Below are 24,909 nucleotides of genomic sequence, written 5' to 3'. Positions count from 1 at the left end.
CCAAAACTCACATATATGAAGGACAAAATCTATAAAGCATGCAAAAAATGAACATTTTGAGACTACTTGCTCCGTTACACATCATTGAAAATCTACACAATGAACATTTTGAGTCAACAATCTTTTGGTGGTAAATACTTAAGATGTGAGTTAAAAATTGTACATCTTACCTTTAGGAGGCATATTACTGAACAACTCAAATAATTTTGAGAAGCTTTTACCAGTCCAGTCATTTCTTGCCTTCACATTGAATAATTTTAATACCGCTGACAACCGAGTAAACTTAGTACATTCTAGATACAAAGGTTTATCTGTGTCACCACAATTTGTCAGACACATGACCATGTTCGAAGGAATCATGTCCAACATCACAAATCATTTCCCTTAGTCAATCACCCATCTTTGAATCAACTTCTTTTGCTTCTGCCTCAAACACATGTACACTTGACATGTTTATTAATTCATCATGCCATGTCCACTTTGTTTATCTTTTTAAGAAACCATCACAAAGAACATGCTCTTGAATAACTTTAGTTGGTAGTTTTTGCTCATTCAAACAATTAACATCTGAAATATTCATCTTTGCAAATTCAAGAAATTGTTCTACTCCACTCTCATGTTCATTTGTTGTGTGTATAAAATTTATCCAACTTTAGTCTATTATTGTGCGTAAAACCAACCACTCTACCACTAAACCATTAATCAATGGATTTGGTTCTTTACGTTTCACTTCAAAATATTTAAATGGAAACATTCCCTATTTTGAGGTAAAAAAAAGTTCTCCCATGTTACTTATCAGAATTTTATTCTATGTTGCTAAACAATTAAAAGTCATAACAATTCAAGAGACTAATATCTCATTGCAAAATAGTCTGATTAATTAGGACATGTACAAATGTCCATTTTTTTTCCTAAAAATTATTTGGTGATTTTGATGACCACCAAAAATCCAAAAACCTCTGGCATTGAATTTAACAAAAATTGTCACAACCAAAAACCCTGACCCTTCACTACTAAATTGAAATGCTAAATATTACTAGTGATTTTCTTTTTTTTATTGTGCTTCTAATTAGTCCTCTACATATATGCTTCTCTTATAATTTCAATATAAGAGAACTTCATCATGACCCATGTAAAACACCCATCATTTTATACCTAGATTGTCATATGCCAAACAAGGTATCATAAGCATTTACATGAGACAATTGCTAAATTGTTCATACAATTCATCAATGAGTAAGTTGGAAGTGATCAAAGTGGTGACAAATAAAATACACTTTGATAACTAACATGTAATCTCTATTATTAGAAAATTTGTAATGTGCCAGCCATGATTTTCATTAAACAGAAACGAGCAACATTCATTAAAAAATTTATAATGCTTTAGTCACAACAATGAGAATGAGGCTCTACTTGGGTTCTGCTCCATATTACGAAATTGACAAGTGTACCAAATCGCAGAAGTAACACAGTGGACAAGTCCAGATATCGTTTTCATAGAGACTAATGTGATTTAAGATAATTATTTTTTTACTAATAAAAGGTAAAAGTAACGAAACATTTTGACGGATAAAATAAATTCAATATTTAGAAATAAACAAAATTCACGCAATGGAAAAAATTAATTTGATTTAAGAAACTATATGACAAAAGCTTCATCGGGGTTGGGTTTCATAGTTCCATTCAAGCAAAAACACCAAATAATATGTTTTTACTTCTTCTCTCACATTCACACATTTTGTAACAAACCTCGATTTTGTCGCAGAACAACCAAAACTTGAATAATAAAAACTCTATGTCTAACAATTTTTATTATTAAGTTTGCATTAACGAAAAATGTTAGGATGTTATGAATGAATAATGTCCACATCTATGTATAGCATGTAAAATCCATTAGTTGTTATATCCTAATCAAAATTTTCAAACTATCTTTTAGACCAGCAAGTAATCCCACATATGCACCATATCTAGAATATGCAGTTAAAGGTTTCTCAAACTATATTTTGAATCAGCAGGTACTCCCACATATGCACCATATCTAGACTATGCAATTAAAGATCATAATCAGATTTTTCAAACTATCTTTTGGATTAATAGGTACTCTCTCATGTGCAATATGTCTAGACTATAGAGTTAAAACAAGAATAGAACACAAGAGATTATGGAAAACAATTATATTGAATATGAAATTTACAAAGAATTAAGAATACATTACGTCTAACCCTTGTGAAATCAGAGAGTTAGTTACTCCTAAGCATACTAAATACTAGAATAATAATGAAATTAAATGCCTCATGCCTTTAGAATACGCTTCTACCCCTCTTGCATTTTTATATCAAGTGTCTTTCTCCCCCAAAGTGTATATTTTTCCCTCTCCCCTAAAGGGGAGGTTATCCAAAAGGGATGTTGTTCTTCACCTTTCTCAAACCCTTTATTTATAGTAAATTTACTTGATATCACTATCCAACATTGTCGCACACACATGTGTTCCTGCTTCTAGTCATGTGTTTTTATCTGATATGGTATCGCTTTGAAAGACTTTTAATTCACTTAAGCGATAGGCATTTTATAATGAAGCTCTCCGTCATAATTTCCAATGACATACCGTGTTTCTTTTTTTATTATATTGGCTAAAAAATAAAATGTCATGATAATATATATATATATATATATATAATATTACAATTTTTTTATGAAATTATATTCTTCATCACGAAATTTTGTGGTGCCTACTTTTTGTAAAAATAAGAAATAAAACTCTCTTTAAGATTTTTTGTGACAAATTTTGAACTGTATTGTGATGAAATCAGTTTTGTAAAGAATTAAAAAGTTGTTTTTTTTAAGTGTAGACACATCACAAGGTATTGTTAACAAAAGAGAAACGGAAAGTGCTAGTTTGTCTCAGAAAAGTAATGTGTATTCAATAAAGCAATCCAATCCTTAAAGATATTCTGTATATTTTATTTTTGTAAATAACTACAGTTGACAAAATCATAGGATAAAATCAAATATATGTAAGAATATATTTATTGAAGAGTAATAATTAATTACCTTATACAGAATAATTCAGAGTAGGTACCGACATTAGATTACCTGCCAAATATATGTCTCTCATGAGGAAAACGTGTGCTTGACCCACTCGACCCCATGGTAGAGGAGAACCAACCACTATTTTTTTCCTTCCCTTCCTTTCGAAGAAAATGTTCATCTTCAAGAACCATGTTCAGTTGGTAAAACCCTTTTTTATCCCATTCCGCTAAACTATGCTAACATGCGTGTAATATCTTATACTGCAACAAGTTTCATTAGAATTTCTAGAGGCTTTTTTTTTCTCTTTTTTTAATAAAAAAGTTTTAAATTTAACTTAACTTTATAATATATAATTTTGTATCCACTATATAATATAAACTAATTTTATCTTTAACTGATATAAGATCTTCAAAATTTATATATCTTAAACGTGATACCAAATATTAATAAATAATATAATATAGATAAAATAACAAGTAACATGATAAATTCGATAAAAAAACATCTAAACTTTAAATACATCCAACATTTTCTTTTTCCTGTTTTATCATTCTTAACTTTAAAATAAACAAATTTAACTGAATTCGTCTCGTTGGTCTCACAGACCATTCATTCGAGATTTTCAATACACACACTCTTTCACACACACAAAATTTCAAATGACATAATTAAAAGACATAATTATTACACGTTATATCACACCAAAACTGTAGTACTGCATATGTTTTCCCATTAGGTTTCCTCATATGTCAATCTAGGAAAGTGTGCAAACTTTAAAACAATAGAACTATGATAAGAAGTTGAAGTGACGGCATCTTCTTGTGTGGCTATAGCTAATTGAGCTGTGCTATGTGGTCCATTCCGAATTCTTGGTTTAATCATACCCTTGTAAAAATATATACAATATATATTAAACAATCATCATTCAGCACCGAAATTTAAGGGAATCAATCTGAAAAGAAAGAATTTGCAAGGCAGTGGGTAAGTTCAAAGAGAAAAGAACAATTGTGGACTTAAATGACAAAGATATGTGACATTTTTTTCTGCTCCTTATTAATAATAATAAAACATCATGGCTGATACTCTTCGCACGTTGATCATCATTGGTCTATACCATGAATCTTAAAAGATAAGATTGAGAAGAGAAAAATGGTTTGTCATTTTTAGATAAAAATAAAGTGGAATCATTATTGAACAATAAAAGCAAGTACGAAGATGTTGTGTCTTTGGGGGACGGCAGAATGAAAGAAAGATGCAGTTCGCGTATAGACAAAGAAAAAAGACATTTTAGCCAATAGTGTTTAATATCATACATCACACATACACAACATGCCAGGTACATATATATATATATATATATATATATATATATATATATATATATATATATATATATATATATATATATATATATATATATATATATATATATATACGTGTGTGTCTATATCTATCTTTCTGTATATAGAATATAGATATATAGATACACATATAGATATAAAGATTTGTTAGTTGTACAAACACAAGGTGTTGCTTGCTTCATTGACATGTATAACAATACAAAATCAATATAATTGATAATAAATATTGAAAGTTTCTAAGTAAAGTGCAAATCTTACTTTATAAATTAATTTTGTAAGATTGAATTAAGTTTAAAATTCTCTTCTTAACATAATATCAAAGTCATACTTAAAAAATCTGTTCTAACAAAATTTCTGTTTTTTGACGTATAAACATATAAACTCTAAATCCAAAAGGAAAAATAAAGAAAAATAAAATGATCAATACAATTATACATCTAGTTAGGGTTCTAAACAGCTGTTGCATTGTAATAGCAAACCATTGTTGTTTTCGTTGTGTTTCTTTCAGTCTATTGCAGAGATGGATTATAGTACTTTATAATTTGTGTTAATGAAATTCACACGTTGGCTATGGTTACAGTTACAATTGACCACAATTTTATGAATCATGCATCCAATTATAAATAGAAAGAAAGAAATCAATATAATATTAATGAGCATGCAATAAATGGAAAGGCTCCTGCAGAAAGCTTTGGATTTGTAGGGTATGGGAAATTTGATTCCTTTCTTATTTTGGTGTGTGATTTCATATCTGACAGATAAAGTTTCCTATTCTCAACCTTTAACACATTAATGGCAAACACTCCCATATGAACCTGTTATGTTACATCTTTTCCTTTTTTCTGTGTCAGAAACAGAAAAAATATTAAAACTACAGAAAGTCTCACGTGGTCCCTTTACAGTACTGATCACTGCACGTTGACATGAAGAGGATGTTAATGTGATGATCATACATTAACCTGCATTATTGCGTTTCTAGGGTATCCACTCTCAGCTTTTCGAGAAGAACCAGAAACTGTTGAAATTAATACAAACTTACCATAAAAAAAAAAAAAAGATTCTAGAGAATGCACATATATAAAACAAAAAAGAATTAAACACCAATAAATATTCAAAACTTAAACACAATCTATAACTTCATTTAAAATAAAAAATCATTAACTAAAAAATAATCAATAATGTATAATACATCATTTAACTATAATTTGTAATAACATAAATTAACTATTAACCAAACCATACTTTAATAGAGTTCTTCACTTAATAAACAACGAACTAATAACTATATTTATTTAGAACTTTAGATTTAGAATTTTAGCAAAAATAAAATACAAAAAAAAAATTTAGTAACTTTCAACTTATTTAGAACACCTTATTCTATGTGGTAATAATGGTGCGGAAACAAGTTGGGTAGAGTATAATTTGACGGGTCTCTTCAATAGATCAAGTTGAAATCACTTAAAATTTTGACGTGACATGTGTACTTATTATAATGTGAAAAAACAAACGTTTTTCATCTAACGTTTTTGTAACTGCTGTGTCGAGTTCTTATTAACGATGATGAAAGATAATATAATTAATAATTCATTAAACTAAATAGTTGTTTTTTAAAAAACTTGGACTTATTATTTAAGAAAACTTCTATTGAAGTTTAAATAAGAGCTTGGTCTCTTTTGTAAATTTGGTCAAAACAACTTAAGGGTTTGGCTTGACATGTAGACTTATTTAAAAGCATATGTTCACACCATAAAAGTTACCAATTTATACTTCTTATTGCCATAAATAAAATAATTGAACAAATTGGCCTATTAAACCTATTAGGCTTTAATTTTAAAATCTAAAACTTAAACCTGTAAAAATTTAAAAGCCTAAAATCTAACTCTTTCAATAAACGAAGTTAGGCGAAGCTAGACTTAGACTATCTAAATTATAGGCTTAGGGTGATAAATTGTTTGAACGGACCAAGCCCGAATAGAATATATGTTAAATCGAGATATTGTCGAACGGGACAGCTTTTGGTTTTCCTATTGTTATGTTTAACTATATTAGTGAGAATAAACATCAAAGGACAAACAATTGATTGGAATTCTACTTTAAGGAATTTGACAACTTCATGAAGGCGTTTTGAGGAGCTATATTCTTTATGATACTGTACAAAAAATGTGGTAGCTAAAATGATTAATAAGACTTCGTTAGAGATAGCAATGTGTATTTTGCCTCAACCTTGTTCATATTGTAAAGTAATCACTTGTGTAAAGTCAAACAAATGGGTTATGGCTATAAGTGATGAGGAATGCCTAAAGGATGAAACGTGAGATTTGGTGGAACTACCTAAGGGTAGAAAGGTTATAGATGTAATGTTGGTAAAATGTGGCTCTAGAAGGGGATGAATAGAATATGAAAAAAATTCAAAAATTATGCGCAGAACAAACAAATAAAAGCTAATTAGCTATTCAAAGTAAGAGTATGGATAGAGAAAATGAGATTTGTAGTTCACCTCTACCTGTGACTAAGTCCAGTCTCTTAAATAATTTGTTTAAGAAATTCTACTAATCAACACCTTTGACTAGTAATGAGTATCATCCTCTTCATGTTACACGAATATTAACCTTTCTAGATACACGATCACACTTGAGAGTAACATCCCTATAGGCTATGACAAGAGTGTTGCTATAAATTTAGCTAAGAATCTCTTGTCTTGCCTTCTAGGTTAAAACACATTGAGATTAAGCATTATTTCATTAGAGATTATGTTCAAAAGTGGATTATTGACTTAAAATTTGTCTCAACAAATGATCAATTAGCATATATATTACAAAATCTCTTATTGAAGAGCGATTTAATCATCTAAAAACCCTTATAGAATGACTCTTGTGAATGAATGATTAATACAATGTAATAAGCATTAGACACATGTTAGCCTATTAGACGCATCTAGGTTACCAAATGCATCAGACGCATCTAGGTTACCAGATGCATCAGATGCATCTAGGTTACCAGATGCATCAGATGCATCTAGGTTACCAGATGCATCAGACGCATATAGGTCCATTAGACACATTGAAACATTAGACACATATAAACTGCATTAGATGGTCATATACACATATAATTGTTACGTGCATATTAATGGAATTTTCATAACTTCATGCATTGTATTCAGACATATACATCATTGATTGTGATTGATAGTAAATATTTGTTAGATTCATAATTACTGCTTTGTTTTTCACATTTGTTATACCATATTTCCTTTTTTTCTTTTTTGAAAATCATGTGTGAAAATATTTTCTAGTTTAAAACAATTGCGAAAATCCCTTTATTTTAGAAATGTTCTAATTTTATTTTTAATACAATTTTCAAATGTTTCTAGTTGTTCACCAAAATTTGAAAATTGTGTTGCAAATTATAACATCTTTCTTAAAATGTCTGAGCTACATCTCTTTCCAAATCTAGTCAATACCTATTTATACAAATCATTGGTTAACCTATAGTCACACCTATCCTCTTCTTCTTGACCTAAGAATTTTCTTGACATCATGGGTCCCAAAAAAAAGGCTATTCCTTCCTTAAGTGAAAATCTCTTGAAATCAATCCATACATCAAACCTATGTACCCTAAAAACGTCCTACGCGTAGGAAGCCAACACATACGCTGTCTTCAAGTGAGGATACCTCTACATCCTTCATATCACCAACCAAAGAACTTGAGTCACCACCAATGCCTATCCAATTTCCATTTGGCTTTCTCAACCCACTAGTTATACAAAACACGCCTTAAGTAGAAACTCCTAGAACCACCAAGATGGATGATAATCTGAAAAAGATTCTTGAGATGACCATATAACAAGAGAAAAAATGCATCAATCAACTACTCAATTTGTAAAAAGCCAAACAACAAGAATAAGGTTAACATGCTACTTATCTCATGTCAAACAAAATTAATGGTATGTATGTTGACATATTTTACCCTCATGATATCATTCTCAATCCACCCTCACCCATTCCCTATATCTATGATGATGTTTTTCACCTTCAAACTTTTTTCGATGTTGACAGAAAGGGGTGAAAGTAAAGATAGAGAGATTAAGAGATGAAATGTAAAGTAGGGACAGGTTTTTTGGAGTGTCAAAGTTATGTTTTGGACTTTGGTTTTGTTTGGTTTTCAAGTTTTTGTTTAACTTTCACAGTTTTTAATTATGTTGGAACAATTTTTTATTATTTGGCACATTTGATTTGAATAATGATTGAATATTTTTTATTAATATTATGTTATGTGATGATCTTATGATTACTCACTTTAATATCATGATCATCTTTAATTCATGAGATTCTAATTACCAATGACAAAAGAGAAAAAGATGAAGAGTTAAAATATTGTCAAAATCATTCATGAAGAGAAAAGAGACAGAGAGAAAACTCTATGGGCATACATTCTCAAATTCATCTTTAGACAGTGATATTGGGTTGAGTGAAACCATTGTATATCCTTCACCATGTGAAGTGAACCTTATGAGCATGTGACTTTCCTGCACGAGAGATTATCTTTATCGTAATTGTGAGTTCTTAATATCAAAGGGAAATTGAGACATTATACCTGGAGTGGTTAAACTCATTATAACCTGGAGAGGTTAAACTCGTTGTAACCTAGAGAGGTTAAACTCGTTGTAACCTAGAGAGGTTAAACTTGTTGTAACCTAGAGAGGTTTATACTTGTGTTCTTGGAGAGGTTAAACTCGTTGTAACCTGGAGAGGTTTATACTTGTGTTCTTGGAGAGGATAAACGTGTGATACTTGGAAATGTTAATACTCGTTGTAACCTAGAGAGGTTGATGCTCATGCTTGTCAAAGGTGTTGATAAGTGTATTTCTTAACCAAGTGGCTTAAGGACTGGACGTGAACTGGTATAAATTTTTGTGTGCATTCCTCTTTTTCCTACCCCTTACGCTATTCGTGTTTGTTATATTATATTTATACAAAAAAAAGATCTACAAACGTCTACAGACTTTATTCAATCTCATCCCCTTTTCTAGAGCCTCTTTGGATCAATAAGTGGTATCAAAGTCTGGTTTTTGGCAGAGTTCCTAACAGAACTAGAATATCAGTCCTTGTAGACAACATAGAGAACAAACCACAGATTTAAGTTTTCCCACCAACTTTTAAAGTAGATGAGTATGATTTATGGAAGAAGAAGATAATGTTATTTTTAATAGCAATCAATTCTAATATGATAAACATTATTAGAAACGACATTCCCATATTGCTTGATAATAAAGGAAAAATCCTTCCTAGAAGTACCTGGGACAAAAGTCATAGATACAAAGCTAAATTAAATGCCAAGGCAACCTATGCTTTATTGTGTGCATTGTTGGAAGACAATGTTACAAAAGTCATAACTATGGCCATTGCTAGTGAGCTGTGGAAAGCCATTGTACCTTCTCACAATGAACCCTTAGAGAATTCTGAAAAATTAGAATCAGACCAAGAAGAAAATTCCAATCTCATGGAAAATGTAGTAGACAAATTCCCACCAGACAATAAATAGAGGAGAGGTATCAGTATCTGTATCTGATTTAAATCTTGTGATGACTACTTCTAATGATCGTAAGAGTGTTAATTCACATAAAGTCTTAAATTTATAGAATTGAACTTAACCAGAAATTTAAGAGTAAATTCATTAAATCCTGTAATAATTTTTGTTTTATAATATATAATAAGTTGGGAATAAAGTGTAAGGAGAGAAATAAGAAAATTAGTAGATAAAGAATATACATTCGTCGGCTAAAAAATAACATAACTTATAAAAGCATAAAAAGGAAACCACACACAACATTTGCATACATGTTTATAACATCAGCTCTGTATCAATCTAAATCTAAAGGATTCAAAGGTTTTTGTATTTAAGAGTAATCTAATATGTATATTCATTTATAAATATTGTTATAATTATTTGTATTATTTTATTACATAATATTATACCATCTATATTTTTAGTACAAAACTTAATTACTATTATTTTAATAATAGTATTATTATTAATTATTACTATTATTTCTTTAATTAATTGATCGATAATTTTATATATATATATATATATATATATATATATATATATAAAATATGTTGAAAACATTATATTATAAATTTGAGATACATTTCTCTTTTAGTTACAGAAAACACTGTATTATATAATTGAGATACCTTTTTGTCCATAATTTGTATATGCATTGCATAATAGAAACAATACTTGTTGGAACTCCATGCAACCTCACAATTTCTCTTATGTACAATTTAGTCAATTTCTCCAATGAATACCTAATGTTAATGGGTAAGAAGTGAGTAGACTTCGTTAACCTATCCATGATAACCCATATGGAATCAAAATTTTGAACGATTTGTGGCAAGCAAACTACAAAATCCATTACTATACTATCCCATTTCCATTTAGGTATACTAAGGGCGGTAGAATTCCCATTGGCCTTTGGTGTTCTATCTTAGCCTTTTGACAAACTAGACATGTTGCTACATATTATGCTACTTCCTTCTTCATCTTCGACCACAAAAACATTTTCTTAAGATCTTGATACATTTTTGTCGTGCCCAGATGTATGCTTAATTTGCTTTTCTTCACTTCTTCTAAAATCATCTTTTTAATATTCGCATTATTAGACACAAAGATTATATTGTTAAATCTCAAAATTCTTGCCCCATCTATGCAAAAAAATTTCTCCATTGTTTTGTTATATCAACTTCTTTTTCCTTTGAATGAATTCATCACTTACTTAAACCTCAAGGATTTGCTTTTGTAAATTGTTAGTTATAAGAATGTAGTGTAATTTCATTCTATCCCTACTAAATGAAATTAAAAAATTTATGTCTCTAAATTTTTATAACAAACTCATTTCCTAAATCATTAATGAGGAGACATGCAAAGATTTGCAGCTTAAAGTGTCTAACACTACATTTTCCTTTCCTGGATGGTAATGTAATTCAAAATCACAATCTTTCAAAAATTCCATCCATCTTCTTTTCTCATATTTAACTCCTTTTGATCAAACAATTATTTGAGACTCTTATAATCACTAAAAACTTCAAATTTACCACCATAGACATATTGTCTCCATATCTTAAGTGCAAAAACTATGACACCTAATTCTAGATCATGGGTTGGGTAATTTTTCTCATTTTCTCGTAGTTGCCTAGAAGCATATGCTACTACCCTTCTATCTTGCATTAGAACGCATCTTACTCCCATTTTAGAAGCATCATAAAACATTTCAAAGTGTCCAATTGGATCAGGTAATGTTAAAATAAGAGAAGTGGTTAATATTTTCTTGAGTTCTTGAAAACTATTCTCACATTTTTCTATCCATGCAAAAGCTTGGCCCTTTTTAGTGAGTTGAGTTAAAGAAATAGCTAGTTTATAAAATCTTTCAATCAATCTTCGATAATATCATGCTAAACCAAGGAATTTATGAATCTCAGTAGTCATTGTTCTCGATGGTTCTCATTGTAAAACTATTTCTACTTTGGTTGGATCCACTAACATTCCTTCTTTGAAAATCACATGAAGAATTTTACTTCCTCTAATTAGAATTCATACTTAGACAATTTATCATATTATTTTTTGTCTTTCAAAATTTGCAACACAGTCTGAAAGTGCTCCTAAAGCTATTCAAGATTCTTAGAATAAATGAGGTGTCATCTATAGAAAAACTACAAATTGATCTAAAAAGTGAAAAAAAAAATCCTATTCATATACTCCATGTATATTGCAAGAAGTGGTTACACCAAAAGACATCACTTGATACGCATCAAGTCATCTATTCTAGGAAAATAGTATTTATTCTTTATGGTAAATTTATTTAATTGGCGTCAATCCACACATAACCTAAAATTTCCATCTTTCTTCTTAACTAACAAAATAGGAACTTCCAAAGGTGATACACTAGGACAAATGAATTGTTTTTCAAATAACATTTCCAATTGTTTCTTCAGTTCTACTAATTCAAAGGGTGACATACTACATGGTGTTATAGAAATTGGTCCAATTTTAAGCATCAAATCTATTGAAAATTTCTCTGTTGTGTGGCAAACCAATAATGTTATTGGAAAAACTTTAGGGAAATTTTGAACAATTGCTATATTTTTCAAATAAACTTCCTCTTTTCTTTCATAAAAGATAATAGGAAAAATCCTTGAATTTGATTCTTGAAAGGCTCACTTATTGAGTTAATAGGTGATTTCAAAATATTCTTAGAGTTTGAAAATATTACTGATTTTTTGGCATAATTTAGAAGGACTTGATTGGAAAATAATCAGTCCATACCTAATATCACATCTAATTGAGACGAAGGTAGACAAACTAAATTTGCAAGAAATTTTTTATTTTAAATGGAGAGTACAATGTCAACAAATTGTATTAGTAATTATAAATTTACTTGTGGGAGTTGAAATAACCAAACTAGTGTCTAGAAATGAGATTGGCATGTCAAGGTGTTGAACACAATTATTAGAAATGAATGAGTAAGTTGCACTTGAGTCATACAATCCATTTAAAGTTTTACCTTTAATTAAAAAAACATACCTTGAATCAAATTGTGGTTTTGAGCATCTTCAGCTCCAATCATGGTGTGTACTCTCCCTATTATGTTAGGTCTTATCTTAGGTGCATCAGGATTGAAATGTGGCTTTTGTTGTCCACACTCAAAGAATGACCAAGCTTTCGACACTTGAAATAGACTAGTCACTTAAGATCACAATTTTTCATACAATGTTTTTGTCCTTACTTACAGCATCTGATATAATTATTCACAAGTCCATTAGAATTTCTTGAAGAAGAATGGTTGGGTTGAGATATCCATTGGGGTGATTATAATGTTTTCCCTCATGGCTTCTAATTTTATTTATCTAGGATCCAAAACTGTTTTGGCAATTTTCAAAATCTTCCAAAAATCTACACTTGTGAATAAGTGTAGGAAAATCAAGAATTTCTAGTATTCCTACTGCTTTTCTCAATTCAGGTCGAACTCCATTTTCTCAATTCCTAGTATTTTGTTAATTCTTCAACTTGGAAGCATATTCTCCTATTGTCATACTTCCTTGTTTCAACTGCATAAACTCTATTTCTTTTGCTCTCCTTATATCATTTGAAAAATATTTTTCTAAAAAATTTGTTCTAAATACTTCCCAAGTAATGATTATTCTCACTCCTTCAAGTAATCTTCTAATATTATCCCACCAGTATTCAGCTTCTCCTATCAACATAAACATAACATAATTCACCTTTTTATTGTCATCACAATTCACAACTTGAAATATTTTCTCCATTTCCTTAATTCATAATTCATCTTTTCTTGGTCATATCCTCCAAAAAATTGTTGGGGTTTATTTCTCCTAAATTCAACTAAATCTTGTAACTCTTTGGTTCCATAATAGAGTAGTAGCAACGTCTCTAATAGCTTGCATTGTTTTAGTCAATTCATTGTTCCTCCTATTGTTTGCCATCTAGAATTGTATAAGTTAGTATTTGAAAAAAATAATCCTATGATGAACATATTTCATAGGTCTTACATGAAACGTTGCTTTGATACCATATAATTGTAACATCTCTTTTCAAATATATGATAATGTGATTTTTTTTTATTTAAGAGATAATTGTATTATACTTAAGTGTTGATAAAATGAAATTATAAACTTAAAGAGAAGCTTATACATATGTCGTTTATCCTTGACTAACATAGTTAATTTAATCATTATTATTTTACTATAAAGTATAGGTGTAGTGTCAAGAACATAATTACATACATGTCTATATATTACAATGTTACATCAAATCATTTATAACAACTTTATATATTTTACAATAATTTTCACATCCTATGTTTTACATCACATATTTTACATCCTACATTTCTCTAGTACTAGGAGGAGAAGGAATGTTATTTATTTAATTTTTCTTCTTACTCTGGTACATATTACTAGACTTCAATTGGTAGGACGAAATAGGTTAATCATAGGATTAACATGAACCATGGGTGATATAAAGAAGATGACCATTATAGGTTCTTGTATGAAGATGGGTATCTCTAGAATTATGACAAAAGTGCAATAATTAATAAACTTAATTAATAATATTTAATAATATTATTATTATTATTATTAATTATGACTATTATTATTATCTTTAGTAAAAAGAAACATTATCTTTATATTAATTTATTGATTGATAAAAAAAACTATAATATTTATATATATAATATTATATACTGAAAACATTGTATTATAAATGTTAGATGTTATAATAGAGGCATATCTAAAGTAAAGAATTATTGTCAAACAAAAGGACTTCTCTCTAACCAATATAAAGCTGATGAATCTTAACTTACCCTGAACTTGGAGAAAATGAGAATTCATAAGGTGGAGAACAAAGAGCCTCCACATATAGGAGAGTTCAAGAGTTATGACCTAGTAAAGGGAAAGGTTACATCCCTAACCAGAGACCAAACAAGGAGGTTAGAAAGAAAAAAAGTCAGATCAACCTCTTATGGACCAAGCTGCCAGAAACAAAGTAGCTTGCTGATCACCAAAGAAGTTGCGGGACCTACTGAAATATTGACACAAGGTACATTTGAGGTAACACTTATGACTACAATCTCACAACAGGAAGCTGAAATAGCTACATAGGATCAAGCTGAAAAACCTATGAAATATGCTCTGAGAAAGAAGTTTCCCATTGTCAGCAAAGCAAAAAGAGCCTGATTCTCCACACAAGTTGAAGTCTCCCTTATATCTAAAAGAAAGATTGTCTCGCAAGATGATCTATCAGATGATGATGGGCATATAGCTACTTACTTGCGAAAGAGAAGAAAGTTGAACATAGAAGTATGCATCCCTTCCCCCCTCACCTATTAGTTTCTCACCACCTATAAATAACCATGTACAAGCCCTAGAAGAACCTACGTACTCCATAATTCAATGAACCTTAGAAGACCCTCCACATATAACTATTGTAAGTTTATCATTGGCCTTTCATGTACAAACTAACTCTAACCAAAAAGTTATCATAGAAGACCAACCATTACATGATTAGACCATAATAGTATTCTTAGACAAAAAAATTCTTGACCTCATAGTACCCTTATAATATGTATTAGTATACTACTACAATATTGGCAAGTGTATCAAACTCTTCAAGTAATAAAATGGAAAGTCTAGATATTGTTTACCCATAGAGACTCATGTTGTTTAGAAAAACTATGATTACTTACTAAATAAGCCAAGAACTTTAAAATAATGAAAAGTATTAAGTTTGTTTATAAAATAATTCGAAATTATAGAAAGCAAAATAAATTTATGAAATTAAAGTATATGGTAAATACTTCACTAAGGTTAGATATCCACAAATATTCAATTAATAATTATCATGCAATTAAGATCGATAATAGAACATAAGAGTATGGAAAATAAATATATTGAATATCAAAAATCAAGAGTTAAGATATATTACGTCCAACCTTGTGAATACGAGACTTAGTTATTCATATACATTTTTAACACAAGAAAAAAATAATGTTGAATGGCTCTAGACTCCATATAAGTCTCCACCAAAGAATTAAGCCTTCTCTCTCCCCAAAAGGGGAGGTTTATTCCCCAAAAGAGGGGTTAATTTGTAATGGTGTAGAGCCTTCTATTTAAAGACTTTCAAAACTAGTTTGGGTTGAATTTGTAATTGAAGTAACCAACTCTATTGATAATCAATTATGTTGATAACTTCTTAAATCTTTGATATTTTCACTTACATGCAAAATATAAATCAAATACTTATAGTTTCCAATTTATTCAATAAAACCTTAATTATCTAATAAACGATAAAATACTTATTCTTTTTATACAATTATTTAATAAACCCTTGAATTATTTAAAAAGATAACAATAAAAATACTAATAAAAGATAATAAAAGAAACATAATAAAAACATGATAATGTCAATTACCATATACTCAAGACAGAAACTAATACCAGGTAGACCATGGCTACCACTCTCCTCAACCCTTATGAATATAAACCAATAACATGACCCTTATTATAGTAACTCAAAATGCACAACATGAAGCAATCTGTACAGAGATCATGCCTTATCCTCTACCATTGTTCTTACTGCACATACAACATCATTAAACCTTCTCAACCTTTCTCATGTTGTCTTAGACTACCACTCTCAAGTGTGGATATAGAACCTAATATTGGTAATCCACTTAAAATTTGGCCTATAGGCACTAAGTACCCAACCTACTTTTTCAATGATCCTAACTATCCTTATACCATATGGATGATGAAAGACTATTAACCAAACACTTGTTAAATCTCTACATGTTTGACCAAAATTCTTTTGTCAAAGTTGCATTGAACTTAATTTGTCCAAGAACAAAGGCATTGAATCAAAGAAAGAATAAAGGACAAATGCCTCTTCCTTCCTTTTCCTAAAGAATGGAAGCTTCAATACCTTTTGTAAGAAACTAGTCCTCTATGTTGAGTCCTAACGCAAGAGGATGCATATGATGCTTGGAATGAAAGGTTATGGAGAAATCATGATGAAGCATAATCATTAAATGATAAAGACATATAGGCCATTGCACTAAAGCAAGTATTTCATTTCTAACTCCAAGTCATACATTCTCTCCTGGTGACATGACAACAAAGTTCCTTAGGGATCAGAACTTTGAAGTCTACTCCTACTTAAAGAATCCACCAATGGAGCAAGAGGTTTCTACATAATCATGGGAGAAAACTACAACAATAATTTTTTGACAACTAGAATTTCTCAATTACAATACAGCCTAGACCAAATTGAGAAATTCAAAAGAAAAAAGAAAGTTATATGCATGGTATTAATGTGGATGAAATAAAAAACTATGTAGCATTAAATTTCATAAGAAGAAGGTTTTGAAGAGACAAATCAAACGGAGAAAGAGCAACAAGCATTTCAAACGGACTCCCATCTGGATGAAGAGGAAACTCCTGAAGTCCAAATTCCAATCCCTCAAGAGGATGTTAAGACCCTTGTTGACACTACTCTTTCTAAGAAGATACAAGAAGTGAAGCAATAAAGGATGAAGGAGATGTTTGTAGTGATTACAAAACAAGTGAAAACCACTCTTATGGCTATTCTGAAAAATTTGAACGCTTCATCTTTATTTGATCATCCTTCTCCTCCTTCTCAATCTTAATTGTAGTTTCTCTGTATATCCATTTTCCTCTTATGTAATCCAATTCCATCAATGAAAAATCCTTTCCTTTAGTATTTGTGTTTTCACATTCTATTCTTAACATCTTTTTGTTGATTGATAAAAAGGGAGAGAAGTATAAATTAAACATGAAGAAATAAAAATGGGAGAAGTATAACTTGAAGAAATATAAAACATGGGAGAAGTAGAAATAAAAATTAAAGATAAAATATCCATATAAATAAGGGGGAATATAGACGCTTAAGTAAGGTGAAGTATATAAGAAAAAAGGACTTAACATAACTATGTCTTAACTAGTTCAACAAGTGGTAATCAATAAAGGATTTAAATGAATATATTAATCAATAAGTGTTGAATAACTAATGTTATATGACTTATTGTTGATTTATACTTGCTTATTCTCTGATAAATTATTGCTTTAATTAACTCTGATGAATATTATACACGATTGAATCTCATGAGAAACATCTCTAAGAAGTTGTATTTTGGTGTGTTGTTCATCTTATCTTAACTTGCATATTTTGTTGTATACACAAGTGTTTAAAAGGAGGCATTTGAACCATTTCACCAAGAGGTTGTTTGGGATTGAAGAAAAAGAAATTGTAATCTTTTTTAATTAAATGAGCTTACCTGTTTAACCCACCAATCTGTAGCAGGCCGAGTCACATTCAAAGTTTTTAAGGTCACTAATAAATGAGTTAGGTTGGGTTGATTCACTAAGTAGTCAACCCATGATGGGTTGATTCACCAGTTTTAAAAACCTATAAGTTTGCATATAACCCTTTTTTTAGCTATTTTTAGCTTTTCTTTCTTTTATAAATTCAAAATAGTTTCAATTCTTAATATTTTTTTAAAATATAATTAATTTCATTAATACCATCTAATGGTAATTGTTTTATTTTTAGCATTTATTTTAGTGTATTATGTTATTTTATTATTACATTTAGAGAATAAATGAAAAGATGATGAATGTTATTATTCTTAATAAATATATATATATATATATATATATATATATATATATATATATATATATATATATATAAACTCTCATAGTTTTCGTTCATAACATAATTAGAAAAAATATGCGAGTAGCCGATAAGACTAGTCCAATTCATGATTGGTCAAGACATGGGCTTCCTTCATGACAAAAACTATTGTTTGCATCTAATTTGAGCTCAAAAGTTGGATTACATTTTCTTGGGTTTTACATCTTATGTCCAAAAGAAAAACGTTTTACATCTTATAATGATGTTTTAACTTGGCTACTGTGTAGTTTAATGTATTTGCACATTCAAATAAACTACATTTTCATATTTACTATGTAAAAATATCAACAATCAAAATTATTATTTTGCTACACATTATATAGTCGGTTCACAGAAAAAAAAAAATGTAATTCAATTCGAGAAATGTAACTACACTAAGTTGGGGTGAAGAATTTCCAATTATAAATATGCATGTTATGTCATCTTTTTAATGGTTTAAGTTAATTTTAATGACTAAAAATGCAAATGTCAAATTGATGAGATTATGATCTGTCAAAAAAAAACAATTAACAAATGGGAATAATAAACGTTACTAATCTTAAAGAAAAAAAATGTAAAAAAAGTATACGCCACTTCTTCCTGCACCCCCATGTTTTCTTTCTGCGCTCCGTCAATTATCAAATACCAACTTTACCCTTCCGTCGGCAGTCAAAACCCTAATCGTAATTTCCATTCACATTTTCCCTAAGTCCAGATCATTCTACCAGGCTCAAAAGTCCACAAAAATGTATACTCTTTAATTATATATATAAATTATATAATTATAACATCTCATTTATATTATCTAAATAAAAATAATAATATTATGATAAAAGATCAAGGATTACAGAAAATGAAATAGATTAAAATAATAAATCTGAAATTTTGTTTATATAAAAAAAAATGTGCCCCACAGTGAATAAAGTTTGAGAAGTGAAAGAAAGAGGAAAGAGTTAAAATGTTTTGATGAATGCTTTTCTCCATTGGAGTGCTTCCTTATTAGGTCTACCCCATTTCCCTGCTTCTTTGTCTTCCAACATTGTGTGTACAATGGCCTGCACATATCAAATCAAATCAAAAACTTATACTAACTTTAAATCACTTAGCTTCATCTTCTAATTTTTTTTATTCAAAAATGAAAATTGAAAATGAGATGAGATGAGATTCATGACTAACCTTGTAAAGTATCCATTTAGCTATCACCACTCTTATAAATTTTGAATCTTTGTAAAGGTTCAGTAGTTCATCACATTTCTGAGATTTGCACACCAAAAAAAAAAAATCTTAATTTCTATAATTTCTGAGATTTACTTTGTGCACTTCAATTAAAAGTAGTTATTAATTCTTTAGCTGATATAATTAATTGATTAATTAATTAATAAGATACAATTTAACATCAGCAATCAAATGGTAGAGGGAGTAGGATACTAGGTAGAGCATTTCACTTTTTTTTTTTGTTTTATTTATCTTATTTTTCTCTCAATCTATTTTTTTCCTTCCACTCAATCACCTATTATAAAATCTCAATTTTGAATCTTACTATTAAAAAAAAAATTGACTGAAATTAATTTATTAATGTTTTTCAATATTAAGAGATTCTACATTAATAAATTATAAAAAAAATCATATAAACCATTACAGCACTATCTTTAGTAAAATAAATCTTAAGACTACAAATTTGTATATTTTTTCTTATATATTTTTTCTTTTATTTACTTATATATATATATAAATAAATAAATTAGGGATGAAATTCACTAACCTCTTTTGGGGTTACCTTATTAGCCTTCTTACGGCTAAATATTTGAGAGTCAGAAGATTGAAGCAGTTGGTCGATTTGCTCGTCAAGAATTTTACGGGCCTCCTCCAAATTTTCCTACACAATCAAGTACGATTCAAACTTTCCGCACTTTTTTTTTTCTTGATATTTGGTTTTCTACCCAAATATCTTAATTTTATGTATTATATAATAAATAACATATATAATAAAACTTCAATAAATTTATGCATATATTAGTTTTAAATAATTAAAAAATTATTTTATCTTTTGTCCTTTTTTCTGCTAATAATGCTTATGAGAAAAATCCTATTATCAAACTCAATTTTCTTCGCCCAATTAATGAAAAGGTTAAAGTAGAAACTCAATTAAAAAAATAAATATTTTTGGTACTCAATACAAAATTTATGTATATTAGTAAGAATTAAACAAAAAATACCCAAATTTATACATAAGTACTTAAGGTACTTTTTACTTTTATTTTTGTTTATGTAAAGTATTAAAAAATAAGTAAATATAAAGTATAATCGGAATATAAAACTAACATTAAAAAATATTTATAAATTGATAAATAAAAAGTTGAGTGAGAATAATCTTTCATAACACGATATATTTTATTATAATATACTTCTTTGTATAAATATAAATAAAATGGGACTCTTAAAGTACAATATGTATTTGCACATTTCATACAATAAAAAAAAAAAGTCATAGTCTTTTACAAAGTTTCATTTAATTAATTTTGTTTGAATACGGTTAATAGTTAAAGATAATTGAATATGTATTTATTATTTAGTCATGATAAGATAGATTTAGTAAAAAAATAATGCCAATATGTAATTAATTTTCTAAAACTTACTAAAAAATTTAAGTTTATAAAATAAAATGTAAAGATTAATTATCTGTAACGTAATATTCATCATTATTAAAAATGAAATGCTTATTTAGTGATTAAGTCTTTCATTTGTTGTTTTGGTTTATTTTGGTCTCCTTATTACTTTTTTTTCAATTTAATTATTTAATTTTTTTAAAAAGTTCAATTTGATAGTTTCAAGTTAATATTAATGTCAGATTTGTACATGTCACGTGTCAATTAATTTTTTTAATTTATATATATACATACATACATACATATATATATATATATATATATATATATATATGTGTGTGTGTGTGTATGTGTGTATGTGTATAAACTGTTATGTGTCAAGTTATAGTGGTGTCATATAGTAACAGTGTTAACTTGTATATATAAGTGCTAATTAATTAAGTTTAATTATTAATTCGATATCAAATGGGAAATGACCAAATTTGATGGTTTTAAAAAATTGAAAAACTAAATTGAATCAAAATTTTAAATATAGAGACTAAATTGAAAACCATCACCATCATGTGACAATACCATTTTGCACTACCACGTGACACAATCATAACTTGACATGTGATATGTGCGGACATGCATTAAAAGTAAAATTAAAATATTAAAATTAAAATATTAAAATTAAAAGAAAATAAAAATTTTCACAAATTGACAGGTGATACATACGCATACAACTTTAACGTCAACCTAAATGAACGACCAAATTGAAACTTTTTAAATAAGGGAAGAACTAAATTTAAATAAGAAATAATAAGGAAATCAAAATAAACCAATATAATAAATTACATAATAATAAAATAACTAATTAAACCAAAATAAAATAAGTAACAAGTTTAAATTATTAAAAATTGTAAATAAAACTATCGAAATTAAAATTTTGTACCTTTTTTTTTCATTTAAACGAAGCAAACTAGTTTGTATACTAATAATTAGTTTTTTTGTGTAGTTACCTGGAGCAGCAGGAAAACTTCTATCAAAGCCACTGCAAGATACTCTTCTGCCTCCGGAGAATTATTCTTGCACTTTATGTATTCTTCATGCAATGTCTTCAGTGCTTGACCTCCCCTCTCAGATTTGCTTTCACCAATAGCAATACACTGAAAATCACAAACATGTTGAATCAAAAGAGATTATATCTTAGCTACCTTTCTTCATTCTTTTAGCTTCAGTGTTTCACTTCATTCACAACAAAATCTAGCCAGCAAAAGAACAAAACCTTAAGAGTGTTAACTTCTTCTGCGCTAGGTCCAAGCTTACTAAACCGGGAAGGGATTATCTCATTCTGATAAGTTTCAACTTCTGCATCTTTCACTGTTTTCAACAATGACTTAAGAGCATCTCTTCCTTTGCCCTCAACATTAGATGGATCAACTTCACTCTCAGACATGGGTGAATTAAAATTAGGAAATGAAGAAGAAGCATGAGCAGTGATGAGTTTTGGATTCATCTTCAAGTTAAACAATCCAAGAACACATGCCAGCACAAGAGAAGCTCCTTTAACCCCTCTCAAAATTTTGCTGCCTCTTCCCTCCTTCTGTGAGGGCTCAGAGAATCTTCCAACACTGCAATTTGCATGCCCAACAGAACGTGTAACTGGGTATCTGGTGCCACAAAATTGAGGGGCGCAAAGAGATGTGGCATGGTTTAACCTGAGATGAAATCTGATAGAACCTGCACTTTGAAATCCTTTGGAGCTGTAGGGAAAGGGACAGTAACGTAGGGAGATGGCAGATTCCATTGATGGAAAGTGTTGAAGGACAAATTATGCAGTGTTTTACTACTAGTATATATGATGCAGATCTGAAAATGCTTGAGAATGAAATTTGTGCATCTTTGAAGGAAAGTTTGAAGGCAGGTATCTATTTTGTGTTTTGAAAGAAAGCTCAGAAAAAAGGGTGTGGGCATAATTTCTTTTACACATTAGCCAAGAGAAACGATGTTTCGTTAATCACGTGTTGGAATAAATCTTTGCTTACAACAAGGGAATGAGTGTGGACACAAAAATATGAATTTCTTTGCCTATCTAGCAGGACTAGAATAGAATCAGAATGTTTGTGTCACACTTCACAAACTTTTTATATTTTTAAGTTTTTTTGTTTGTGCTCTTAACTCGTGAGGAATACTCATTTGAATAAACCTTGTTCTTTGTCACATGGGAAAAGGAAAAGGTTCGACATGGACCAACTCGCAGAAAAGCTAGCTTCTGTATGTGGAAAATTTGGTGAAAGAATTGCAGGAATATGGATCAAAGTGAAGTTTCAAGCTCAAATAGGGTTACTACTATATGAAGGTTTTCCTAGGTTTACTAAAAAGATAAACGAAATCACACAACGTTATAGATGTTGAGATTCTTCTTGAGGCTTAACTTGATTAGGATTATCTTAATTTAAGGCTTTCATCAGAATGCTGAGAGATTCATTGATACCAGAGACAACTTTGAATAAGGAGCCCCACCTTCTTTGCAAAAGAAAAATTAGCAACACTAGCTAAAGCAACACACCTAACAAGAAAATCATGTGAGAGCCAAAACTTGGTAGGGAAAAGGCTAGGATATATAGTCAGAGTTTTTTTTTAATTTTGGCATTTGACTCTTTGGTAGAAGATTACTTATTTTATATTTTTCTTATCGTGTTAAAATATCTTAAAGGGTGTCTAACTCTTATACACACCGCTTAGCACACAAGGTATTTCATCAAATACATTGACCAGTGAAAAACTACCCTCTGATTTAAATCAACCACAAGTCCGAACCTCTACGGTTCTCCTTCCTTTTGAGCTATAACTATGTTGTTATACAAAAAGTTAGTAACCATTTACTACTATTAAATGCTAGTTCTTAAAACGTTGGCTACTACATTTTTTCACAACAGATGCCATTAGCCTACCAATAACAAATGGATGTAGTGTACTTCATATACCTATGAGGTATATGAATGTAGATATTGGTGACACTATACTCAAATGTCTCAACAAACTATGATGCAAAATCCAATAAAGCTATGGGAGTTGATCATATATAGATGATATAGCATCGTCCATATGTAGGCACTATAGTGTGGGTCTTGTCATTATAAATCTCACAAAAATTTTAAATTAATTTTGAGGTAGAGGACCTTACTGACGCTAAGGCTGGCGTATGCCACGTAGTCTACACCAAACTAATTTGTTTGATGAATTTTCTAATTAGCATTATACCCTATAATGCCCGGATACAGATACGGATACGGACACGACAGGGACACAGATATGGAGATATGACAAAATTGAAAAAGTATAAGACACGGACACGGCAATATACATATTAAAATCTAATAATTATATTTCATAATAAAAAAAATATTTAAAATATCATAATGTTTGAGTCTTATATATGTTAATCTTTATCAAAAAATACAACTTCTAATTCTGGTTCATCAAGAGATAAGCTAGCAATATCAAGAATTCCATTATCATCCATTAAAAAATCATCCCCAACAATAAAAAATAATAATATCACAAATTAAAAAGAAATTATATAATTTAAATGCGACAAATATTAATTATAAGAATAAAAAACTAATATTTTAATTTAAATGGGACAAATATTA

At 29.2% G+C, this 24,909-nt stretch overlaps 1 protein-coding gene across 2 annotated transcripts; it reads right to left on the bottom strand.

The window, feature by feature from the left end:
- Positions 1-19,402: 19,402 nt before the first annotated feature.
- On the bottom strand, positions 19,403-23,167 carry LOC114179140 (uncharacterized). 2 transcript variants are annotated; one of them, XM_085671028.1, is made up of 6 exons: positions 22,972-23,167; positions 22,539-22,884; positions 22,273-22,419; positions 20,428-20,541; positions 19,842-19,919; positions 19,403-19,720 (listed from the first exon to the last, which is right to left on the bottom strand). In XM_085671028.1, exons 1-6 carry the CDS (start codon positions 23,058-23,060, stop codon positions 19,619-19,621), a joined length of 876 nt encoding a protein of 291 aa, XP_085527154.1. In that variant the 5' UTR covers positions 23,061-23,167; the 3' UTR covers positions 19,403-19,618. The 2 variants fall into 2 exon arrangements, with proteins under 2 accessions (XP_085527154.1, XP_027921172.2); XM_028065371.2 differs by having other exon boundaries at positions 22,539-23,167.
- Positions 23,168-24,909: the final 1,742 nt, after the last annotated feature.

Source organism: Vigna unguiculata, chromosome 3 (genome assembly GCF_037176805.1).
Source record: "Vigna unguiculata cultivar grain cowpea cultivar isolate G323 ecotype 2 chromosome 3, ASM3717680v1, whole genome shotgun sequence".
In the NCBI taxonomy this organism is placed as follows: domain Eukaryota; kingdom Viridiplantae; phylum Streptophyta; class Magnoliopsida; order Fabales; family Fabaceae; genus Vigna; species Vigna unguiculata.
Note: the sequence above shows the minus strand (reverse complement) of the source record. Positions and strands in the feature narration are given on the sequence as shown.